This window comes from Panthera leo, chromosome B3, assembly GCF_018350215.1.
Source record: "Panthera leo isolate Ple1 chromosome B3, P.leo_Ple1_pat1.1, whole genome shotgun sequence".
Taxonomy (NCBI): Eukaryota; Metazoa; Chordata; class Mammalia; order Carnivora; family Felidae; genus Panthera; species Panthera leo.
Window position 1 is genome coordinate 37,012,799 of NC_056684.1, and position 26,232 is coordinate 37,039,030.

Genomic DNA, 26,232 nt, shown 5'->3' on the forward strand with positions numbered 1-26,232 from the left:
TGTTTCTTTCTTGGGCTCGAACTCACTAACCGTGAGATCGTGACCTGAGCCGAAGTCGGCCGCCTCCTGGACTGAGCCACCCAGGTGCCCTGTTTGTTAACTGTTTCTTGACTGGGCATCCTGCCCCCAATTCCTCTGTGGCCCGCTTTCCATTATTGCAAAACCTGGTGATCACCTGATAATGCAATCTAGAGGTTCCTAAAGCTGGCAGGATGGAATTCCCTGTGAAAGATGTAAAAAGTATACAGATTCCTTAGCCCAGTCCAAGACTTGCAAAATCAGAATCTCTGGGGGTACTTCTAAACATCCCCAGATAAGCCTGATTCCCAGCCAGGTTCTGGAGCCACTGATTTAAGGGCTTTGTGAGTTCTCATGGATTCGTAGGTTAGTTCCTTTCCAGGCTTACTTTTAGACTGACCTTCAGTGCCTAAACCCAAGGGGGTGGCCAGTGGCAGGAATTTAGAGACCCTGGAAAGTGGGGCAGGGGTGCAGGGGAGTTAATCTGATTGGGGGGGGATATGCGATGGACGTCAAGCATGTAGACATCTAACCATCTGTCTACACTTCGGGCTACTTTAGGTAGAGTTCTCCGCACAAGCCGAGGGGACAAGGTGGGGATTTGGAGTGTCGGGGAGACGTAAGTGGGGAGGAGGAAGGGGGATGAATGGAGTGAGCCCAGGTGAGGATGACCCCCACCCCCAGCTCTGTGAAGGGAGAGACTTGTCTGTCTCTCTGGGTCCATCCCTGGCCCATGGAAGCCTTTGCCACGGCAGGTGCGTTAGAATCACGCACGTAAGCCTGGCACCTTCAGGACCGTCGTTCCTCCCCGTGGGCCCCAGTCCCTCTTCACCTGGGTGACACCTATCCACCATGCAGGTCTCCATCTAGGAGTTGCCTGCTTCAGGAAGGCTTCCCAGCTGGCTGAGCAGGTGCCCTCTGTGCCTCCCCCACACACCTGGGGCCCCGCTCATAGCACTGTCCTCCACACTAAAACCAAATGAAGGGTGTGGACTCCACACAGGGTGTGGACTGTGCTTCCTTCATTCAGTTTTCAGTCCTCAGTGTCCCACTCATAGTAAGTCTGACTCTCTGAACTGAATTGCCCACGCTCTCATTTCACAGGTGAGGACACGGGCGCAGAGAGGGCAGGGGGCACGCCGCAGGTCGCTCAGCCCATCTGGGAGTAGATGGGAATGAGCCATAAACATGTCAACAGGCCCCAAACTGATAAGCAGCCTCTGTTGTTCTGCCTGTGCCCCCGTCTTCTCCCTTACCTGGGTGCACAGGGCTGCTGGAGCGAGCGGCGCACACAGTAGGAACAACGAACATTCCAGCTGCGCCTCAAACTCCGCCCAGAGAGTCTGACGTTCTCTGGGCCTTGCTGTCTCCTTCAGCCAAATGGGGATAACTGCTCTTGTCCGCTTGCCTCCCGGGGCCCTGGGAACAGCGCAGTGAGCTGCTGGGTGCGTGTGCTAGTCACATTTTGAACATCACCATCCTGACCGTGAACCTGAGGGGCCGGGCCAGCCCCGGGGAGAGAGCAGGCATTTCCTTCCAGGGCCGCTTTCGTTGCTACCAAGTAATCACCGAGGAGCTGTCAGACTAGCACCTGCCACGACATTGAAACTATACATTCCCCTGAGGGACATCTGCCCAGACCATTGGTGTGTTTGTGTTTCATTTTCAGAGGAAAGAGCTGTTAGAAACCTGGGGACAGGGAGGAACTCCGAGCATGACTTGGAAAAACAAGCAAGTTCGTGGGACATTTTGAAAAGAGAAGGGCGGGGGGGGGGGGGGGGGCGGTTCTTTACACTGTGCGCTGAGACCAGACCACACCTTCCCGGGGAGCGCCAAGCCAAGGGTATTCCAAAGTTGGTGGCCCATCTGCAGACGGGGCCCCGAAGAACTCAGCTCCTAGCTACACCCTGAGAAGCAGAGAGAAGATGTCTTTGCAAAACGAGCAGGGGCCTCCAGCTGCCCGTTGCATATTCACTCAACAAACAGTCATTAAGCCTAGACCATATTCAAGGTACTTTGACCAGCACTGAAGGGGGAGATTTAAAGATGATCAGGAGTGTCTCTCTCTCTCTCTCTCTCTCTCTCTCTCTCTCTCTCTCTCTCTGCTATCTAGAGACAAATTATCTAAAGGAGAGAAAAAAAAAGTCCAACAAGATGGGTACAAACAAAACTTCACGGGAATTCAGAGAGAGCTTTCAGCTGAGAGATCAAGGAGGGCATCCTGGAAGAAGAGGCACCGAAGAGTGGATGGAATGGGGAAGGCTCAAGAGTTTGGACTTAGGGGACTGCACACAGAGAGGCAGGAAGGAAACTTCCAGGTCTGGTGAAAAGTAGGGCAAGTGACCCCATGAGACCGGGATCCGGGTGTATGAAGGGGAGGGGCACTGAGCTGACTGGCACACATCAGCCACCCTGCCCTTCACCGTCAGTGGGTCAGGTTCTCATTTTCCCTTCCGGTGGGTTGAGATTGTCCTTTGCGGTGACCTTCCCTCAGTCTTCCCTCTTCTGCAACGTAGGAAAAAAATGCTGATTGGATGTAAGCTGAGGTGGACCCAGAAGTTTCCAGGAACAAAGCAGAAAGCCAAGCTTGTGGAGTCAACGTCTGTGACGATGCTTGTCAGCAGGCTCTGTGCCCAAGGCGACGAGGGCCGGCTCCAGGGCCTGCCTGCCTCGTAACAGGCACGGGCTTTGTACCTACTGCTTGTATTGCTACGCGTGACTACTTGTGCACAGAGGCCTATTCATTAGTATTGATGAAAAGCTGTTCAGGGGGAACATTTTGTTAAAGCACCTGAACATCTTTTTTTTTAATGTTTATTTATTTTTGAGAGAGAGAGCGTGAGCGGGGGAGAGGCAGAGAGAGGCGGGGACAGAGGATCCGAAGTGGGTTCTGCACTGGCAGCAGAGAGCCCGATGCGGGGTTCGAACTCATGAACTGTGAGATCCTGACCTGAGCCAAGGTCGGATGCTCAACCAACGGAGCCACCTCGGTGCCCCTAAAGCACCTGAACGTCTATCACTAGGAAGAGGGATCTGTCAGTACAAGAAATGACTGAAAAGAAGAGTGGAACACTGTATAAAGATGTAGACCGTGGAACCAGTATAAAGATGAGGCAGAGCTTTATTGTCCAGACCCACCCTTAACATCTGAGGAACCTGGGTCCAGAAAGCACATGGAGGCTCTGGTCCGTGGCCCACCATCTTTTCTTCCCGCCTCCAGCTCTCTCTTGGAAATTGAAAGACCTGGCACATGTGAACACCCCCGGCTACACATCCAAGCTCTCTGCACACCCCCAGTGAGCGGCCACTCCTTGGCTAGCCCCACTGGTGGTGGGGTCCACCATCAGAAAGACAGATCCAGGCACGACTGGATGGCTCCGTCCGTTAAGTATCAGACCCTCGATCTCCGCTCGGGTCATGATCTCACGGTTCATGAATTCGAGCCCCGAGTGGGATTCTGTCTCTCCCCCTCTCTGCCCCTCCCCATCCTGCGCTCTCTCTCACCCTCTCTATCAAAAAATATTAAATAAATAAACTTTAAAAAGGAAAAAAAGAAAGATCCATAGAAGAGGTCTGTCCTGAGCTGTTTGGGCAAGAGATTTCAGAGTCCCAGTACCCAGACTGGGTAGGACGTGGTCTGTCCCTTTGACCCCTGGGACTCCTCACCCCATAGGAGGGGGTGTAGTCAGAGAAGGGTCACAGCGGGAGCCAGGGCAGGGGCCGAGGGACCAGGTGTAAGTGTGGCAGTGAACATACTGACATGGAAATTTGTTCGAGTATAAAACAATTAAGTGAAAAAACCCCACTACAGAATCATGTATGTAGAATGTTCCATTTTTCAAATTCACTACATAAATGCCTGGAAGGTTTTCTGCACCCCTGTTGCTACTGATAGTTATCTGCAGAGGGCTGGGTGAGGAAGAAGGGGGAGGCCTTGCCTGTTCGACTTTGCACAGTTCTGTACTGTGAACATTAGACAACAAGCATGAATTACTTGTGTGTTGAAGTAGGTATCTCTTACGTGTTTTCTTGCGACCAAAAGAAAGAAAATTAAAAACAAACAAACAAACAAACAAACAAACAAAAAACCATTCTTGGACCATTCCCGGACAGCCAGGAAGATTGCTGTGGTCATGATCCCAAGACGTAATAAAAATTCCTGGGACATATGTGCTTTTTCGCATATCCATGGGGCCTCCTCTCTGGCTTCCTCGACAGATCTTTTACACAAGTGCTCCCAATCCTTCCTGCACATCTGGGAGCTTCTAAAAATAGATTCCTGGGCCCTGTCCCCAACTGGTTGAATTAGAACCTTCTGGAGGTGAGGCCCGGGAACCTGCACCAGCAACCCACCAATTACTCTGATGACCAGCAAGGTCTGGGACCCACCACCCTTGAAACACTAGTAGCCCAGGTATGGTCCATCCCATTTGGTAGATGAGAACACTGAGGCCCAGCACAGTTAATAGCCTTGTCTCGGGTGTTGGCTCTCCTAATAGAGCTTGTTCCAGTCTCCCTGCTGGATTAACAGGTGTCCAAAGAGGGCCTGTACTCAGTGGCCCCAAATGGCAGGCTACGGGATTACAGTCATCCCACTGAGCCATCTGACTGGCTGATTCATCTGACAACTGTATTTGGGGGCGCTACTCCATGCCAGGCACTCTTGTGGGTGCTGGTGTATCAAAAGATGCAAGCCTGACCAATGAGGTCCTCAACCCCTTTCAGCTCACGTGCTACTGGGAGGTAAGGCTGATGACCAGGAAAAAAAGAAGGCACCTTCAGGGAGGAGGAAGTGCTATGAGAAGCTAAGGCAGGGTGGTGACACAGGAGTGGCAGGTGGCCAGGAAAGGCCCGTTGAGGGCGATGACATTGGAGAGGAGCCCTAAGTGACAGACCCGGCCGTGCAGCTTTCAGAGCCACCCTGGTAAAAGTGGGGACAGGCAGGTGAGGGGCAGTGAACTAATACAGAGCATTGGCAGGAACAGTGAAGTGGGTGGATTTTACTGGAATGGATTTGGGGTGTGAGCCCAGTTAGGGCTGCAGATCACCCTATGCATTATGATGCTTCTCAAACTTAAGCATGCATCAGTAGCCCCTGGAAGGCTTGTTAATACACGGATGCTGGGCCCCCTTTAGTGTCTGATTCCGTAGGTCTGGGGTGAGGCCCAAGATGTTGCGTTTCTAACCCGCTCCAGCGGAGGCTGATGCTGTGGTCTGGGAACCACTTTGAAACTACTACTGTGTTGTAATGGCCTGTTAGCCTGCCTGTCTCATCCGGCAGGCTCCTCTGGAGACCTCCTGAAGGCAGGATGACATCACGTTCATCATGGTGGCCCTAGTGCTTGGCCATTAGCAGGAACTCAAGAAATGCTTATGACTCAGTGAATGAATGAGGGCATGGATCATTATTTTACACAAATAATATGTGTAAAACCCTTAGAACATACCAAGCACTATGTAAATGTATTAGGAGAAATCCATTTCTCCGGAGAAACAGAACCAATAGGATGTGTATGCATATGCGTGTATACATATATATATATATATATATATATATATATATATATATATATACATATATATATACATACATGTACACAGAGACACACATATACACACATACACACATGCACACACATATACGCACATGCACATATATACATATATGTATACATGCATATATCATACATATACATGTACACATATACACATATACATGCACATATACACATATACATATATGCACACATGCGTATGTGCATACACATACATATACATGCATACATGTACATATATACACACATGCATATATACACACATGCATATACATATACACACATGCATATGCATGCACATACATATACATATATATATGTATATATAAAGAGATTTATTATAAGGAGTTGGTTCACATGATTATGGAGCCTGGCAAGTCCTGTGATCTGCACATCAGATTGGTACATCAGCAAACTGGAGACTCAGAGGTGCTGATATTGTAGCTCCAGTACGAAGGCCCGCTGGCTAAAGACCTAGGAGAGCTGCTGTTTTAATTAGAGTCCAAAAGTAAGAAAAAGCCAGTGTCCCAGTTCTAAGGCAGTCAGGAAGGAGTCTCTGTTATTCGGGCTAGGGTCTGCCCTTCTGTTGTATTCAGGCCTTCAACTGCTTTAACGAGGCCCGCCTACATTAGGGAGGACAGTCTACTCAGTCTTCAGATTTAAGTGTTCATCTCCTCTCCAAACACCCTCACAGATATACCTGGAATAACATCCGACCGAATATCGGGACACCCCATAGCTCAGTCAAGTTGACACATAAAATCGATCGTCACAGTACAAGTGTTTGTTTTTAATACACGCCTCTGACGAGGCTTGTACAGAGGCAGGGAGAGTAAGGGATGTGCTGGCCAATAGAGGGGGCTTCATTTTCCTGGCCCCCGGGAGTCCAGGCCTTGCCAGGCGTCCGAGCCACAGGGAACCACGAGCCCCTCCAAACAAACCAGGAAGCCCTGCGGTGCCAACACCTCCCCTCCAGCAGGTCCCAGATGGGCTCCTCCTCCACACCCTGCCCCCCGCCAGTGCAGCCCCAGGGCCCCCACCCCCAGCACTCGGCCCTTCCCCAGCCCCATCTTGAACACATTAGCCACCATATTCACGCTGGCTGGAGAAGATTACATTTTCCATGCAGAGCGAGGGAGAGGAAAAACCTCACTAAAGGAATAGTCTCTCCTTTGTTCCCTCGAGCTCTCTGCTGCTCAAGTGGACCCCCCTCTCTGATGCCCCTATCTGATTTCAGGAAAGGAAAATGTAGCCAGGAAAGAAACGGAACAAAGGGCCTGGGTGGGTTTGAGCGGAGGAGGGGGGCCAGGAGAGAGGAACAGGTGAGGGAGGGACTAGGACGGGTGGGAGAGGAGGAGAGGAGGCCCCTGGGGGACAGGCCCAGCTGGCTCCAGGAGGGCAGCCCCTCTCCGTGCTGGGCCATCTGAACTGGCCCCTCTCTCACAATGGTGGAAAGAGCACTGGACTTGGAGTCCCAACGTCTCTCCACAGGCTTCTCACATCACCTTCTGAGCCTCAGATAGTAACTGCCCTTCCAGACTCAAAGCTGTCCCGGTGATCAAAATCAAGTGCAACTTAATTGCATCAAAAGCCACCCATTAGGGGCTCCTGGGTGGCTCAGTCGGTTGAGCGTCCGACTTCGGCTCAGATCACGATCTCACATATGCGAGTTCGAGCCCCACATCGGACTCTGTGCTGACAGCTCAGAGCCTGGAGCCTGCTTCAGATTCTGTGTCTCCTTCTCTCTCTGCCCCTCCCCCCCTCATGCTCGCTCGCTCTCTCTCTCTCTCTCTCTCTCTCTCTCAAAAATATGAATAAACATTTAAACAAATTTTTTTAAAAAGGGACTCATTAAAATGAAAAAAACCATCAGTCATGATAGGATTTCTTAGGACTCGAGGGCCAGATCTTGCAGAGAGGGGCAGAAGGCTTCCCAGGAAGGGGTTGAAACCCACTTCTTGCCTTTCCTCAGCAGTCTGTGCTGGCCTCTGGGCTCAGGACCGCCTCCAAGGGCAGGCCCATCCATAGGAAGTTTCCTCTTTTCTTCCCCAAGCATCTGGCCCGTTTGTGCCCATGGCCTTTGCTTACCCTATCTGCTGCTGGAGGGCTAAGCTGTTCACATCTGCCTTCCCAGACCCCCTAGAGCCCTGCCCCCCACCCCATGCTTTGGGGGACCATTGCCCTGAGAATCAGGATGCTGTGCACCAGTCCGGTGCTGTCACTGTCTGCTCTGAGGCCTCAGACATAGCATTGCCCTGCTCTGGCTTCCGGTGACTCACTGGTCCATCATGAGACTGACCCAAGCCCGGTTTCCTCCCAGCTCTGACGGCCTGCGAGGCCTGTTACCAGGCAACCAGAAACACCTGGAGTGCAGAGCTCCCTGTCCAAGTAGCTGTTGTAAGTGCGATGCACATAGAACAAAAGGATTTCTGTTCCCACAAGGCTAGGCCAGGGGACGGTTTTATACATTTGGTTAAACAACGAGAGAGAAATAATATACATGGTGTCTGAGGGTCCACCTGCCATGCACGACAAAGTAAATATATGCCCCAGATGGAGCATGAGCTCAGGGATATGAATCTGCTCCTGTCTTCTTGGTCTTGGATGTCAGGTTCCTCTTAGAGCGTGGTAATATATGGAATTTCTAAGGGTAATTTTAACTATGTGGGTGTTTTTTGGCCTTACTCACTCTAGTTACATGTCTGTGGTTACAAATACCTGAAACCTCACCCCAAAGAGGCTTATACAGTAAAAAGTAGGTATATATATATATCTGTTTATATATCTGAAAAAGCCCAGCAGCAGTTCTGGCTTCAGGTAGAGTTTGATCCAGGGTTTCACAGTATCATCAGGACTTGGGCTCTTTCTCTTGTTCCTTCTGTCAGGCCTCCCCCTCTCCATGCATCAGCTCACACCTCTCATTGCCACCAGGTGACTGCCAGGAATTCCAGGGCTTGTCCTTACATACTATGGCATCCAGAGAAAAGGAACCCTTTGGTCCAAAAGGAAGTCCTGAAACTCACTCTGACTGGGGTGACCCTGACTCAATCACTGCAGCCAGAGGCTAAAACTGGCCCAGCCTGAGGTATGTGCTCAGTCCCTAGAACCTCACAAGAGTGAGGACTGTGGGAAGAGAGACATGGGAACCAGGGAAGCAAGCAACGTTGAGTCAACCTGGAAGCTGGGTCACTCCTTTGAACTTCTGTGCGCAGACACTACTCGATTTCTCAGTAACCCTTTTTCCAGGCACTGAATTTGGGACTCCTCTTAGGTATGAGGCAAAGCCGAAAGCCCCCAGGGCTGCTCCTGCTGCCATGGACTGTCAACCAGAAGGTCAGGTCAGGTGATAGGTACCTCTTTACCGAGGGCCTTCCAGACCACCCAATGCTAGTGTAGCAAGGCAGATGAGGACGTCTCAGGCCTCAAGGAGTTATGACACTAAAACACCGACCACAGCAGGCAGCAGGGATTACATGCTAGGTCATGTGGGAAAGCCTGGGGGTGGGGGGTAATCAGGGAGGGCTTCTTGGAGTAGGTGGGAATTTTGCTGTATCTTAAAGGGATGGTCTCCAGGGTGGGATGTGTAGGACAGTATACTTGGGCACAGAAACAAAATGATTCAAGTTCTGTTTAAGTTTATATTTTATCTGAAAAAAAAAAAGGTTACTGGTATTTCATATACAGACTGACAGTTTCACTCTGGTATAATTTACATATAAATTTATACACATTGGAGGTATGTGTTACCTTTCTTCTGATAGGAGCGTGCATTTTACTTTTTTATTTTTTAAAGTGTATTTATTTATTTTGAAAGAGAGAGAGAGCAGGGGAGGAGCAGAGAGAGAGAGAGGGAGAGAGAGAATCACAATCCCCACGCTGTTGGCACAGAGCCCCATGCAGGGCTCAATCTCACGAACTGCGAAGCCAAAATCAAGAGTCGGACTCTTAACCGACTGAGCCACCCAGGCGCCCCAGAAGCGTACGTTTTAAAAGGTTCAGAGACTTGGGGCACCTGGGTGGCTCAGTCGGTTGAGCGTCCGACTTGGCTCAGGTCATGAACTCGCGGATTGTGAGTTCTAGCCCCGCGTCGGGCTCTGTGCTGACAGCTCGGAGCCTGGAGCCTGTTTCGGATTCTGTGTCTCCCTCTCTCTCTGCTCCTCCCCCGCTCATGCTCGCTCTCTCTCTCTCTCTCTCTCTCTCAAAAATAAATAAAGATTAAAAGAAATAAAAGGTTCAGAGACTAAAATTGCCCTGAAGGATGAAACCAAGGATAACAGAGGTCAGGATGAGTTCCCATGGGACCCTGTTGGTGAGCCAAGGTCCCTTCTCTTAGCCTGTGACCTGCTGGGAGCCAAGGAGCCCCGCACTCAGTGGGGCCACACCTTTCTTCCTTAGGTGGCCATCTCCCGGGTGGGCCTCCTCCCTTGGCAAGGCCCTGCTTCTATAGAGGGCAGCCTCCAGGGAGGGGTCCCACAGGGCTATGGCTGAAGCCTGCTGCCAGTTCCCCCATCCACAGCAGCCCTGCTCCCGGAAGAATGCCGGGTGCCCACAGCCAGTGAGTCACAGCACATGGCCCATGGAAGGGGCCCGATGCTCGCCATGACCTTTGGGGTTTGCTTTGCCGTCTGGTGCCCACACCGGAGAGATTGGTGTCCTGTGTCCTGCCCCCGGAGGCACGACAGGCCCTGAGGCCGCATATGGCTATATAAGGCTGAGGCCACAGGGGATGGTCAGGGCTGCCAGACCCCAGGAGCAATTTGTCTGGTCTCGGCGGTGACGCAAACATTTTCCCCGGGCTTGGGCAGTTACCCCCTCGCAGTGAGATTGAATCATATCCTCAAAACCTCAAGCCCGACAGGCCTACGTAATGCCAAGACTCAAGAGTGGTGAAGAGGGCTGACCGAGGCCCTCACTTCACGGCGAGGAAATATTTGGGGCAGCACAGAGAAAGCTGTTCCAGGAGGACTGGTCCCAGGTCTGCCACATTCAAACTGGGGGGGGCTGGGTCTGGTCCCTCCTGGGGCTTCAGCTCCTGCATCTGTACTATGGGGACAGTACAGGGGTGGTTAACCCCACGTCACGGCCAAGGAAACCAAGATCTGGACAGTTCAATGACTTCTCAAGGCCACACAGCAAGCTGGGGGCCAAACCAGGAGGAAGACCTGGCTCCTAAAATCTCAGTCCAAAGGGTTTTCCTGTGTTTGGGGGCCCCACCAAGCAGGCCAATGAGGCGTCAAAGTTCTACTGCATAAAATGGGCAGAGTTGCGAGAAGTCTGCTTGTCAGGCTTCTGGGGTGTTTTCTGGAAGACACTTGGAGATGGCTTTTCTGGCAGATGGCCATGGTTTGTCTGATCTAGAACCTGCTGTGCATGGTTCTCCCAGAGGCACCCTACAAGGTGTTCCTCAAAGGCACTCTTTCCAGAAAGCATTCACCACCAGGCAGTGGTCAGGGCTTTCCTCTGGGAAGACTTGGTCACAACATTCCTCTGGATGACTTGGTCACATATTTGTCCTTGAAAACTCGAGCAGCCAGAAAAGCAAGCCTGGAGCCCAAGCTCCACGTACTGATAGCTAGCTCCCTCCCTCCATCCCTCTCTGTCTGCCCCTCCCTCCCCCACTCTCTCTTTGTCTCTCTCTGTCTCTCTCCTCTCTCCTCTCCTCTCCTCTTCTCTCTCTCTCTCTCTCTCTCTCTCTCTCTCCACTCCCCTGCCTTGCTGGAAAGAATGGAGCAGCCTTGACCACACAATCGCTCACAGAATTAAGTAGCCAAAAATCACGTCGTCTAGACAAACAGATTTTATGGGTCCAATTAATTCCTGCTGGTCAAAAATAGGCATGCTTAATAAGCAGATATATTTAGAATCTGTCATTATCTGGTTCCCAGGGGAGAAACTTCAGCTCTTATTTCATAAACTCTAATTTCAAACAGAGCTCAGTTAACCCCCACTTCAGACCTCGTTCTCTTCCCCGATCGTGGGGAGAAGTGGGCAGGAGCCGGGCAGGGGGGAGGTAATCTGATCCCCTGAAGCCTCTGGAGTCCTGGGGAGCCTGAACCTCTAGGCCTGTCCCCTCTCAGCCAGCGTAAGTCAGAAGACACGATTGCTTCTTTGGGCAGCGTTGCCAGGAGTGGGGAGCTGCTGGGACAGCAGGGGTCCAGAGCCATCTCCTTGTGCCAGTGTCTCATCTACCCCTGGGCCCCGAGCTCCACAGATGTCTATTGCCTGTGCCTCGGGGTCTGGGAGACCTCTAGGGCTGTGTGAGCTGTGGCACATCAGCTGTCCCTGTGAGGGCTTCGTTCTTGAGTCACTATTAGCGCTCAGGCCCGAGCAGAGGAGGCGGCTGCTGGCCAAGAACAGGACTGGGGGCCTAGAGGGTTCCAGATGCACCAGAGGTGGGCAGGCGGCACTGACAGGGTGAGCAGGTGAAGGGAAACCACGCCTGCTTTCAGGGCTGTGTCTTATGTCGGCAGCGGGGGTCCGGCTGCCTCCCAGGGCCACTCTGGGCCGCCCCCCATGCTGCTGCTCTCTGGTGAGTTAGAGATGAGGCACAGAGGGGGTGGGGGGGGGCTGTAAGGATAGGGCCTTAGGGCTGTCCAGGGGGACTGCCCCTGGCCTTCAGGGGAGGTGGTGGCAGCTGTGCTGACAGCTTGGAGCCTGGAGCCTGCTTTGGATTCCGTGTCTCCCTCTCTCTCTGCCCCTCCCTTGCTTGCACTCTCTCTCTCTCTCTCTCTCTCTCTCAAAAATAAATAAACATTAAAAAAAAAAAGAAGATAAAACTTAAAAAAAAAAAAAACCTGCCAAGACCTCTAAGGTCACAAAGGCATAGGCTCAAGGCAGAGGCCCCAGCTGGGTGGCTGCCCCTGGCCACCCTTTGGCCCCACTGGCTGCTTTGCCCACCCTGAGCAAAACGTTAGTGGCTCACGGGGCAGCCATGAATGACCAATATACACCATGCCCCAGCCCCTGGGTCACCAGCTGAAAGACTGTCAGATGAAGTGAGGAATGGGTCGCATTACCTATGGAAGGTAGCCTTGACAAATGGTCAAGACTCCTTGGCTCCAAAATCGTCATTCCTCTGCCTAATGCCCACCATTACCACCCTCCCACTATTTGGCAAACTCATAGTCATCTGTTAAGACCCAGCCCCAGCACATCTCCTCCGCGATGTCTGCCCTGACCTCTTCTCCCAAGGATTACCTCCATCTCATTTGTAACGGGGCCCGTGTGGTCTTCGTCTCTGTATCTCTAGATCCTGGCAAGGACCCGGATTAGGTCACAGATCCCATGACGTCATGCTGAATACACAGTGTCCCTCTCCGTGGGAGGCAAAGGTCTACGTTGGGGTGTCTGTACGTGGCTGTTCCTCCAGGATTTCCTCTCACCTTCCCCAGCCCATCTCAGCACTGCCCTCTGGGTTCCATCCTTTGCCAGGAAGGAGCACCTTCTCCAGGGTCGGTCTTTACTTGTCTTCTCTTCCTTCCCAGGCTGGTCGTGGGTGCTCCATTGGAAACCAACGGCCACCAGAAGACGGGAGATGTGTACAAGTGTCCGGTGACCCACGGGAACTGCACCAAGCTCAACCTGGGTAACGTGAGCCACTGGTCTCCCCACAGTGAGGCCAACCATCGTCTAGGGCGGGACAATCTTTAAAGCACATCCATGCCCATAGTCACACAGTCACAGCCACCCTGGTACCGCTGCCCCCATTTTACAGACGAGCAAGCTGAGGCCAGAGAGAGGAAGAAACATTCCCAGAGCCATACAGCTTGTCAGGGGCCGGCTAGGATTCAAAGCAGGGCCCCCGGTGTTGCAGGCCATTCCTCTTTCTGACTCATCCACGGCCCCTCAACACAAGGTTTGCACTCTTAGCAGGGGAAAAACATTTCCTGTCTTCTTTCCGATTTTGCAATAAGAATAGCCAGCATTCATATATCTTATATAATCTTCACCATGTGGCAGCCACTGCTTTAAGCACTTTTAGGAATTTTGACTCATCTGATCCCCTCGACAACCATACGAGATGGGGGGACCTGCCCAGGGTCACCTAGCTAATAAGCGGCAAGGCCAAGTTTCCACCCCAGGCAGTCCTCAGTAAGCAGCACTGCCTTTCTGAAATGAAGGCTTTGTCCTCGCCGAAGAGCCTTTGTATGATTCGTGTGTGTATCCATACATGTGCATCCGTTAAAACACACACACTGATCCTGTAAAGCACGTCCACCTTGTCCTAAATGTTGGACAGTGGCTGGGCCATCACGTTGCTTTCAGAAGGGAGCAAAAATTCCATTTGGGCTGAGAAGCTGTATTTCCAACCCTCCCATAAAGGACTGGCCTTTCCCAGGGCCAGGCCCCTTGGTCTTCCTGACTTCTAGAGAGGCGGCCTCTGCCCTACACGGCAGGGTGGGGCTCGCTGGGGAGGTGAAGGGAGGCAGTGTGGGCCTGGTGGGGGAGACGGCAGAGCTCCAAGAGATAAGCAGATGGATGAGAAGGTCTGCATCAAAGAGAAAGCCCCAGAGCCCAGATCCCCAGGGTGGCCAGCTGGTCCCATCACACGGTGCTGGAAGCTCCCGCTGTCCACATCTGCCTCAGCGCCGTGGGTGGGAAGTTCAAACCCCAGCACAGCCGGGGCCCAGACTTTAGTGAGGAAATAAGCTGGGGGAAGCAAGAGCCTGGCTGGTGGCTCGCAGAACCCAGTCATCACCACCCTGAAGGCACAGGCTTCCCAAACAAGCCAAGCTGGGTTCCTTCTTCCACTTGGACAGTTTCGTCGCATCGTGTCCACAGGGAGCACACGTGCTCTCTCTGAGCCTCTGTTTGCTCATGTGTAAGGTGAGTTCCCCCTTTTCTGAGCACATTTTATGCCCCAAGCACCTTGCTAGTTTCTGGGGATACAGCAGGGAACAAGAAGCCAAGAGCTCTGCTGGGAGGGAACAATAAGCAAGCAGACAAACAGGAAAGCAGTAGCAATAGATAGGGATATGCTATAGGTAGTGATGAATGCTGTGTGATAACCCAGGGTGCTGTGATAAGAGAGGCTGGGTGGGGAGGGGGTTCTACTTTATAGCAAGGCGGTCAGGGGAGACCTCTTTAAGCAGTAACATTTGAGCAAAGGTCTGATGACGAGGAGTCAGGTGGAGCCAGAGCATCCCAGGCAGCAAGAAAACCAGTGCAAAGGCCCTGGGGTGGGAATGAGCTTACTCCGTTGGAAGACAGAAAGAGGGGCCAAGTATCTGGGGCAGAGGGAAGGAGGATGGGAGTGGGAGGGATGAGCACTGGGCTCAGGGCTGGGACCACCGAGAGGGGCTCCTGGTCCAGGTGGAGACACAGACACGTGAACCCATCAACCCATTGCTTAGTTTTCTCCACTGCTCTGGCTTCCACTGTGGATCCTATTTCCCTCCAAGGGAGGAGGAACCCCTCTGGCAGTGGGAGACATGAAGCCATCAGACCCTGGAAAACATTCCTGAACTTGGGCCTAAGCTGGGAGGTGGTGGGCAGCAAAGTGAGTCAGGGCAGAGGAAAAGTACTGATCAGGAAGCCCTGCGTTTGAGGAGTGTTCCTTTTCCTTTCACTGAAGAGAAAGTGCACAGCGGGAAGACCATCTGTCAGCTTATCCCCCCAGTGGAAAACGCTAGGCTGGGAAACCTGAGTCCTGGGTTTTCCTACGGCCTTTCCAGGCTATGAGCCTCACCAAGCCAGGAATGTTCTTTCTTCTCTCTCCAGGGAAGGCTAAGCGGGTGGCAGACATTCACAACTCAGTATGAAAAAGCCGATCACTGGCACTTTCTTCCCGACGGCTGGATGAAGTCGGGGTTTTAATGAAGGGCAGAGGCTCAGGCAGAGGAGGTGATTCTGGAAGGCAGATTCTGTGTGAGGCGGGGCTTGTGCCCCAGGGTCCTCAGACAACCCCACTGAGAAAGACGTTAACCTCTCCGGTTCGCAGAGGGGCAGACCAAACCCCAAGAGAGGGTAGTGGCTGCCCCAAGTCCTTGAGGCCCATACGCAGCAAAAGCAGGACTTAAGCCCAAGTCTTCCTTAACTCCAACACAAGGGTCTTCCTTACTAATCTCACCTGCTTCCGGGCGGGCAGTCTCACCTCCATCTCTGGGACCAGGAGGAAGGAGACGGCATGGGGAGGTGAGCTGAGGGCGTGCCTCTGACACAAGTGCAGTGCAGAACTCCCCAAGCCACTGAGGGGTGGAGGTCGCCCAGCCAGGGCTTGGAGCTTCCTCTCCGGATTTCTCACGACCCCCCCACTGCCGCCACAGCCCTGCCATGAGACGGGGAGCTCAGGATATAATGGTGTGCAGCCTGGGTTTGAGTCCCCACTCTTCTCATTGAGCAGCAAGTGACCTTCTAGAAGTCACTGACCCCTCTCCGCATCTCAGTCTCCTCTTCTGTTGAATGGAAATGTTGACTTCGGGGTGTCCCAGGACCGAGAGGCAGTCCTGGGAGGGCACGTGTGGATGGTACTTTGTAAATGAGAGGCATTATAAAAACACAGTGTTATGACTACTCTTTTTCTCTCTGGCCTCTACGGACAGACAAAACAAAACAATCCCAGTCACTCGTAACACAGCCAAGAGGGGCTGGATTTCAAAAGGAGCCTCACTACAAACTGAGGGAACCCAAAGAGAAAACAACAACAAACACAACGGTCCCCAGCCCCCAGCCCCAAGCGCAGTCAGGCCTGGCCTCTCCTAATGCCCGGCCCCAGGCCCTGCTAGCTCGTGCCCCCTTCATACTTCCAGTCACCAATGAAGCTAATTTAGCAAACCGTTCTGGGCGGAGGCCATCCATGTCCTTGGAGGTCAGCAGGGACGATATCTCGCCGCTCCTCACACTACATGAAGATTGACCTGCTCTGGGTTTAATGCAATGCCCAGCTCGCTTTCCCCTGACCTCTACCCCCCATACCCCATGCCCCTACACATGCGTAAACACACACACACACACACACTCACTCACTCACACACGTCCCAGCACACGTGTGGGGAATTCAAGCTTGCTTCCTTCCCCTCAGTGGCCTGCAAACTTATTTAGTACAACCTTAACAGAATTTTGTTGAGCAGTTCTGTTCTGCCACAACCCTCTCCCGACACTCAGTTGGCCGATGACCCTGCCTACTGAGCTCTCTTGGTGGCCAACCACGGAATGACATTCCCGCTACCCGCGAGAGAATCGGCTGTCCTGTGTCAGTTTACCTGGTGAGCAGAGAAGCAGAGTCACAAGTAGGACACGGACTGCCAAGTTTTGATGGCAGGCTGGCTTGCGGGCAGATGTGGAGGGGACACTGCAGAGAGGAAGCCAGCCTCAGTCGGGTGCTCTGGGAAGTGCAGGACGGAGGACGTGGGGAATGCTAGCGACCACTCAGATGTCTGGAGGAGGAAAAAGCTGGATGGGGCAACGGAAAGTTCTGCCGTGTGCAGACTGTGTGACCTTGGGCAGGTTGCTTGGCCTCTCTGAGACTCAGTTTGCTCATCTCTCAGGGAATTGTGAAGAAGTAATCAGACCAGGTCTAGGCAAGGCCTTCGTAAACCGTGAAGGGCTGCATGGACGTGCAGGCGAGCGAGGGCTCTAGAGGGGCAGGGGGAATTGGGGAGGACTCTGCCCGGGCCTGACCCTGCCACAAACACGTCTGGTGGCTGACGGCAGTGGCAGGCTCTGGGGCCAGGGTGGAGGTGGGGCTGCAGGCTAAGCTCCTCCCTCCCACCCCAGGAAGGGTCACTCTCTCCAACGTGTCTGAGCGGAAGGACAACATGCGTCTCGGCCTGAGCCTGGCCACCAACCCCAAGGACAACAGCTTCCTGGTAAGAGCCACCCACTCCACCCTCTCTCCAAGCCCCAGCCCCTCCTGCCCCCCCACCAGACCCCTTGGTTGGGGCCAGGAGAGGCAGGGGGTGAGGGGGCTCCTCTGAGGCGGAGCCCAAATCTGTGCTCCAGGTTCAATCAGAGAAATACCACACACCCTAAGAAGACTCTGGAGGGAAGCCATAAGTAGAAAACACAGATTTAGTACAACTGAGGGAAGAAACACAGAGTGACGGCCACCCGGAGTTAAATGGGAAGGCTTTCTGGAGGAGGTTTTCAATTTGCTTTTAAAGACCAGGCAATGGGGGCACCACGGTGGCTCAGTCGGTTGAATGTCTGACTTTGGCTCAGGTCATGATCTCACAGTTCGTGAGTTCAAGTGCCGCGTTGGGCTCTGTGCTGACAGCTCGGAGCCTGGAGCCTGCTTCAGATTCTGTGTCTCCCTCTCTCTCTGCCCCTCCCCTGCTCGCACTCTGTCTCTCTGTCTCTTGCTCTCTCTCTCTCAAAATAAATAAACATTTAAAAAATAGATAAAGAAGAGACAATGGGTCTTAGCAAGGAAGAAAGCAGAGGGGGTGCATGCACTGAAGTGCTGGGGACATTTCTTCATTTAAATTATAATTTTTTGAGCACTTACGATGTGCTGAGCACATGCCGGGCACTGGGGAGTCAGCAGTCAACAGAGCTCGTGCCCTGCTGGGGCCTAATGCTGGTCGGGGAGAGCTGATAAGCCAGTGAGTAGTGTAAACATGATGCTGGGGCAGAAGCAGCTGCTCTCAGGTCTCTGCACCCTGCCCACGCGAGTGCATGCGCACTTTACACGCAGTCAGCAAGTGTGGGTGTAGGTATCATGGTGGGCACTGCCTACTTCCTGCCACCACGAGCTGGATGATGCTGGGGATTCAAAACAGGATCCTGCTGGGACTGATAGTTCTAGAAATGGCTGCAAGAGAGGATTTCAGAGAAAAATTACCCAGAAAGACCAATAAAATAATCCACTCATTTTAAGATAGGAGGGCTTGTGTCACTCTTTGTTCTTGTCCAAGGCTGTCCTTGGACAGACGGACAGATGGAACGTCCAGGGTGTGGATCACCAAACACCAGGACAACGAGATGACTGGGATGCCCAGGGGCTTAAGGAGAGCACAGTAGCCCTGCCAGGGAAAGCCCCGAGATGTCTCGGTGTATGGCTGGCCCCACAGCCTTTCACCATCCCAGCCAAGGGCAAATAAGACCCTGGGTCCTGTCCACACACAGACCTGTCAGGGGCTTTGTTGCTACTCCCTTTTCTTTCTGAGGCTCCTTGTCATGCTCCTACCAAGTTGATTTCACCTACTTCACAAGGTGGGATGAAAGCAAGCCCAAGAAGGATGGTGTGATACACCCTCTGGGGCTTCTGTGCATTGGTTAAGTCCCTGTGCATTGGTTAAGAAACCTTTTATAAAATGTTTATTTATTTATTTTGAGAGATAAAGAGAGTGTGGGCAGGGGGAGGGGCAGAGAGAAAAGGAGAGAGAGAATCTCAAGCAGATTCCACACTGTCTGTGCAGAGCCCGATGCGGGGCTCAGTCTCACGAACCATAAGATCATGACCTGAGCCAAAATCAAGAGTTGGATGCTTAACCAACTGAGCCACCCAGGCACCCATAAATAGCAACTTTTGTTCACTCATTCACTCATTTATTCATCCATTCACACTTCACTCATCAGTCCATCCCCCAACCAATTGTTTGTCTCTCTATTCATCTATTTATCCACCCATTCATTCATCCTTCCATCCATCCCTTCCTACACCCATCCATCATCTATCCACCCACTCATCCATCCATCATTTATCTACCTATCCATCCATCCATCATCCATCTAGCTGATGTCCATCATCCATCCACCCAGCCATCCTTCCATCCATCCATCTATCCATCCATCCGTCCTTCATCCACTCACCCATCCATCCATTACCTACCCATCTATCCATTTGTCCATGATGCATCTACCCACCATCCATAATCTATCCACTATTCCTCCATCCATCATCTATTCATCCATCCATCATCTATCCACCCATCCATCTATCCCTCTAGCCATAATCCATCACCCACCCTCCTATTCTTTATTCTCCCCATACTTCCAGAAATAATTTACTGCAGCTTCAACAGAGGACACAGATAAAACTAAACCTTTAAAATCTGAGTACCAAAAGAAAGTTAATCAAAGAAAGAGGTTAGAAATGGAATAATTATTTTTCCAAACCAAAGGAAATTACAGCACAAACTTTAGTCCTGCGTTTCCTAGCACAGTACAAAAATGGAGACATGGAGTTGGGCTTTCATTTTTAATGACCCTGACTCTGAGGACTTATCAGTCTTTAAATCAGGAGCTGACATCAATATTTTGGGTAGCAAATTTCAGGGAAAAAAGCAGAAACATTCTTTTTTCTTTCCCCGCGAAGAGGCATGAGCATGTTATTGGGACCTGGAAGTCTTTTCAGTAAGGACGTTCAGGTGACCTCTTCAGAGAGGCTCTTCTAGTGACCTTGGAGGGTCCACTCCCATGGATGATCCTGTGTGGTGGGTGGGGTGGGCAGGTAGGGTAGAGTCATAACTCTAGATGATGGAGTCGAGAATGGGACCCTTGAAAATACAACAAAGGAGGATTCCAAAATTAGTTTTTCTCTATTCCACCCGAAACCAAGGGAACTAGAACACATTATGGCAAGAAAGAATTCAGTTAGACTCCAAGAAGACTCTCTAAATCTTGGGAGTACCAATAGTCAGAGAATGCTTTGGGTCATGGAGGTTGGGCTGGGCCAAAGGCTATTGGGCCTGGACCCTCCCAGAGACCCCTACTGACTGGGGGTCTGGACTGTGTTTCACAGGCCTGCAGCCCCCTCTGGTCTCACGAGTGTGGGAGTTCCTACTACACCACAGGGATGTGTTCACGAGTCAACTCCAACTTCAGGTTCGCCAAGACGGTGGCCCCCGCTCTCCAAAGTAAGTAGCTTCAAATCGGTAGATCCATGCAGGGTGGCTGACAGTCACGGGAGGCTCTGAGTTCTGATCACCACCACAAAGCCGCACGGGGAGTCTAGCCCCGCCCTGATCCAGAACCTGCTTAGCTCCACCCTTCTCCAGAACCTGTGGCTAGCCCTGCCCTGATGCAGAACCTGCGGGTTACCCAGAGTGATGGCAGGCGGCAAGTGAGCCGAGGTTATGAAGACAATCCTGGCAACTAGAGAGGCTCACTGCAAACCCACTGTGAGTGGGGGAGGGGATGCTGGGCCAGCTATGTATAGCAGGCAAGCTGTGCACAGCACAACTCTGGGGACGTTGTTCACTTAGACTACAATGTGAATGGTGCCCTCTGATGTTGTGCAATGCAGTTGCCTGTAGGTGGAAGGCCAAGGAAAACAGAATTATCCCTGGTAACAGTCCCCTCTAACTGGTGTTCCTGGATATCAGGAGGCTCCACCCCGCTTGCCCAGAGCCTCATGGAACACAAAACCTCCCACTCACTCCCCACCCGCCGAGAAAATCTGGGGAAAAATATTCAGACCTTGTCTCCGGCAAGCCCAAACTACTTGGCTCCGAGCCTCACTGTTTCCTCTGAGCTGAATACCATCACCCAAGCAGCTGCTAACCGTTTTATTGAGGGTGAGGGGATTAGCACCTCTGGCTAACAGCAGCCTCCCTGCAAACAACATGGCCCAATCAGAGATGGAAGGATGATGCATGGGGTGGGTGGGGGTGGGTGGGGAGGGAGCATCAGCCAGCAGGGGCTGGAAAGTGGTTCTTTTAAGGGAAAGGAGGAGGTGTTGATTCTATGCTCCCAGAGTGGCCAAGGGAAAGGAGGTGCTGTGGCTGGGGAGGAGGCCCAAGGTCAGTCACATGAGCTGTGAACAGGGAACCTCACCCCAGGCCAACATATGACCATCCAGGCCTCCGGAAGCTCCTCTGATGGAGGCCTGCTCATCTGGCTGGGAGTTTATCAAGCACAGGTCCCAGGGCACCCCTTTTGGAGGCTGTAACTCAGTATATCTGGGACAAGCCCCAGGGTGTGTGTATGTGTGAGTGTGTGTGTGTGTGTGTGTGTGTGTGTGTGTGTGTGTGTGTGTTCACCGGAGTGTTCAGCCCTGTTTAGGAGCCATAGATGTAAAGCAAAGTTCTTCTCAAGATGATTCAAAAGAAAAATGTGAAATTGCAAGAAAGAAATCAGCAGTAATAAATGCATTCTAATAATGAAGATGCCTTAAAAAACAAGAGAAACCTGGCTCCTACCGCTAGATTAGGAACTCCCCCTAATTAAGGAATTGCTGTCGTGGTCGCCGCTGTGGCCACTGGCACCGCACAGCTGCTTGGTCCACAGGCGTGGAGCTAAACCAGCCTGGAAAAGGACAAAGCTATCTGGTGATGTCCGCCCAGAAGTATTGGGCCATCACATGTTGCACACGGCGTGCAGGTGGGGACAAGAACGTCTACACGACTCTAAAGCAGAGGTGATTGTGAGCCTCCCAGTCACCCAAACGCTTCTAAAATGCCCTCCCAGACACAAAGCCTGCACCTTCTTGTCTCTGGTGGGCACTGACTTCATCAGAGTGCACCTTCACAATACAGGAGTTACTGGAATTGTTAACACACAAAAGGCTTCTGCCATATTGCTATAAAGTAGATTTTACAACAGTGTGAAAATTCTCCAGTAAAAGTCAACAGATACCCAGTATTTCCACATGATATCATGTCGTGTAGTGTATATCACATCACATCGGGACAACTAATTACAAAGTAACCCCAACTGTTGACAAAGAGGACGAAGTTATTCAGATTTTAAAAGAAGGTTTTTGCATTTGTTACGGTACCAACGCTTCTTTGTCGGTTTTTATTGTTCGTTGTAACGCGATGTTAATATTACGACAATATAGAGAAACCTTTATGCTCAGAGCAGAGATAAATGCACAAACGCTTGACCCGATGATGTCATTGTCACGTTCACAGAGTAGTTTGCTTTAAAATGTAGGGGAAAAAAATGAAAAGAGGGTCAGTTAAGATTCCTTGAGCACTGACTTTGCGCTCAGTTCTGTAGAAGCCTCGTCTCCTTGATTCCTCAGGACGACCCTCTCCTATCATCACACCTGTTTTACAGCAGAGAACTGACCCTGAGAGGTTAGGTTACTTGCCCAAGGTCACACAGCTAGTGCTCAGCCAAGCCAGGAGTCACACAGTCTGATGCGGGATCCCACAGTCTTAGCCGGCACACCATAAAAAGTGAAACTCATTCATTTGGACTAAATGTGGTAAGTGCAGCCTGCCATTGCAGTAAAACAAATGACAGGGAGCTACTGATCCGGGCAGGATGGCTGCCTCAGAAACATTAACCCAGCCGGTGGCAGGTTAGTCCCTGATGAAGAGCGGAGGCAATCAGGCTGAATTTAAGCTTGGTCCGAACAGCCAGCACAGAGTGGTTGAGCTGAGCCAGGAGTTCCTGGGCTCATCATTCATGTCGCCCAAATTAGCCACTAGCCCAAGGACAGCTCCCCAGGTAAGGGAATTATATACACATGACAGGGGCCTTCTTCTGTTGTCCTTTGGGCACTCGCCTGGAGGATCAGAGACTGAAAGCAGACGCTGACTCACTGGGCAGCCATGACCGTGTCCCCACTTCCCAGGGTGCCAGACCTACATGGACATCGTCATTGTCCTAGATGGCTCCAACAGCATCTACCCCTGGGTGGAGGTTCAGCACTTCCTCATCAACATCCTGAAGAAGTTTTACATCGGCCCTGGGCAGATCCAGGTGAGCATCTCTGGGACTCTCTCCTCCTCTGAATAGGGCTCCCCAAACCTATGGAAGACGCCACCCTGGGTGAGGGAGGAGTGCATCCTTGCATGTGCTGGCAAGGTGTAGGTGCAAGGGTCAGTGCCAGGCCCTGAGCCCAGGACACCCAACTCTGCTGGGCACATCCGGGGACAGTTTGGGGGAGGCCCCACTTCACTGGTCAAACCTATCTTCCGGGATAGATGCTACCTATTAAGAAAGACTTTAGCCAGGTAACCAGGTAGAGTGAAGGTAAGAAAGGTCACGTAGAACCCTGCCGAGTGAGGCACAGGGGAGGATTAGACACACTGATCTTGAGAGAAGACTCGGGGAGGTCATAGCCAAGTGAGGGTTGACATATAGGAGGGACAAGGTGGCAGATTTCAAGTCAATCTAAGAAATTACTCCGTAGCAACTACAGCTGTTAAAAAGGGAGTGAGTTTCCTCATGACTGGAAGATCATCTTTAGGATATGGTGGGTGCATGTCCAGCATTAGAAAGGCACCAGATAAACTCGGGCCCCATCCAACAGGAAGGCTTTCTCATTCTAATCCCCCTGTAAGTCTTTTAAGGTTTTTTGTTTACTTCGAGACTATGAATACTGTCTATATCTTATCAGCCTTGGGGATAAAAGAATCTCTTCTCTTCTAAGTTTTGAGGAAACTTAGTTCCAGCGTTCGGTGAAGAATGCCACAACGCTCCAGCCACGTGGCTGCTAATATTTTAGGCTTCAATTCTGCGCTCCAGCAAGAAACAGAATCTGTTGGGCCTTTCTTTAAATCACAGCCTCCCCTCTCGAGAGGCACCTTCCACCTGTGTCACCAAGCCATCCATTCATTCCCAGAGCTTTCCCGAACTGCTGCTCTTCCCAGGTACTCTCCAGCCTTCCTCATTTTCGAACAGTCACAGACAGAGAGACGACTCTGGGGAGCCTCACCTCCAAAGGTCCAGCTCTCAGGGACCAAGATGTTCTGTCGTCCTCTCCCCTGCCTTGCAGGTTGGGGTTGTCCAGTACGGAGAAGACGTGGTGCATGAATTTCACCTCAATGACTACAGGTCTGTAAGAGATGTGGTAGAAGCCGCCAGCCACATTGAGCAGAGAGGAGGAACAGAGACCCGGACAGCATTTGGCATCGAATTTGCTCGGTAAAAAAAAGATCCTAGTCAAATAGAAATAATAATAATCTACTTAAATCTCAGATAACTGTGCTAGTTACATACTGCTGTATAACAATCCTGTACAAAATCCCCTACCTTGAGACAATAATTTATTAACCCCTCAAATCTCTGGGGGTTGGCTGGGCTCAGCTGGTCAATTCTCTCTTGGCATCTCTCCTGTGGTGGTAGTCTGGTATGTCAGCTGGGGCTGTTGTCATCTGAGGAGCTGACTGGACTGGACTTCCAAAATGGCGCACCCATGTGGCTGGCAGTTGCTCTGGGCTGTTGGCTGGGAGCTCGGTGTGGGCTGGCAACCTGAGCACCCACACGTGGCCATGTGGCTCCGAGAGGGAGTGTCCCAAGAGAGCTTTCCAGCGGGCCCACACAGGAACTCTGAGATTGCCTATGACCTAGCCCCCAAAGTCCCGGCTATAACTTCTGTCATATTCTACTGATAGAGTGAGCCATTAAGGCCAGCCCAGATTCTAGGGGAAGAGCATTTGACTCTGCCCCTTGATGGAGGAATGGAGAGGTTACATCACAGAAGAACGTTTGGGATTGGAGGTATTGTTGCAAACGACTATGGAAAATGGGCTGTGCCGCAGAGACCCTCTAAAAAGTTTGTAGGTTCCATGAGGGCAGAATCTTCCTGTGGAGTATCTGTCATCAATGGAGTATGAGGAACACGGGTAAGTCTAACTTCTGAGGTTGTGGAGTAACGAGGCTGCCTCCTTAAAAATCACACCCGAACTCACTCACAATGATAATGAAGGTTACCTCTAGAAGATGCCCTCACAGATGGCTTTGTGCTGGCTCCAGTGAGACTGCCATTACGCAAAACGTTGTGCTCACCCCCACTGAAATCGGTGAGTGATTTTAGAAGCAATTCCCCAAGATCTTTCAAGCTGAGGCCTAAACTCCTAAGGCATATAGATTATAAATGTATACATTTTACACCTATGGACATGAATTCCACTATGGCCATTGAGACCACAGGCTCATTCTCTGGTAGTCCCACCTCACATAGGATTAGCTGATGTGTTTAACAGAATTCCACAGTGTGAGAGCTACTTAGGAGTTAGGAGCTACTTAGGAGATTTCAGGTGGTCAAACAATTACATTTTTTTCCAACCTTACGATTCTTTATAATTAAGTTACGGCTCCACTAATCAACTTCTGTTTGCTGATAAAACTCGCTCAAACTTTTTCCTAAAGGAACTTCCTCTGTGTAAAGATGGCTTTTACCCATCCTCACAAGGAGTGGGCCATTTTGCTGTTTTGCTGTCACTGGGATGAGTCCCTGGGGCCCCCATCAGGCCCTTGTGAAATTGCTGGGGCAACAGAGGAAGCCCATGCCCACTGAGCTATTGCTTCCTCAGCGTGAACTAAGTGACTTATACAGGGGTGTAGCCGACCACCCCCAGAACAATTACGAGTACGCAATCCGGCAAGTCGTTTGAATCCAGTCGTGACTCATGAGCACCACTGGGCTATGCAGTCTGCACCTCAAATGAGGTTTGAAATATGATCTTCTCAGCCTGCCAAGTCCCAAGTTACAGGGGTGTGTTTTAAGGGAAAATGCTCTCCTTGCTTATTCACGATGCATTTTTTCTGGGCACCTGAAAAAGTAAAAAGATCCAGGCCATGGACTTGAGGGGTTATCAAAGCTGGTAATCTGTGGCTCCTGGACCAATAGGGAAACTCTGAAAAGCATCAGTCTAACTCAGTAAGGATGAGAGGGTAGGATCCAAGGAAGGATTGCCAAGAGGGGCTGGCATTTGGCTTGTCCCAAGACGACCCCAGGATTCAATCAGGAGAGGTGAAAAGGAGACATTCCTCCTGACTAAGGGTAGAAGAGGGGGAAACTCAAGGAATCCTTATGTTT

The 26,232-nt window shown here is 51.5% G+C and overlaps 1 protein-coding gene across 1 annotated transcript in view; it reads left to right on the top strand.

The window, feature by feature from the left end:
- The window catches only part of ITGA11 (integrin subunit alpha 11), a 90,436-nt gene that overhangs the window by 15,754 nt on the left and 48,450 nt on the right, over positions 1–26,232 (top strand). The window contains exons 2-6 of the mRNA XM_042941572.1: positions 13,058–13,158; positions 17,289–17,380; positions 20,257–20,371; positions 23,041–23,168; positions 24,187–24,335. Coding sequence (XP_042797506.1) covers positions 13,058–13,158; positions 17,289–17,380; positions 20,257–20,371; positions 23,041–23,168; positions 24,187–24,335 — 585 coding nt within the window. The remainder of the gene's footprint in view (positions 1–13,057; positions 13,159–17,288; positions 17,381–20,256; positions 20,372–23,040; positions 23,169–24,186; positions 24,336–26,232) is intronic.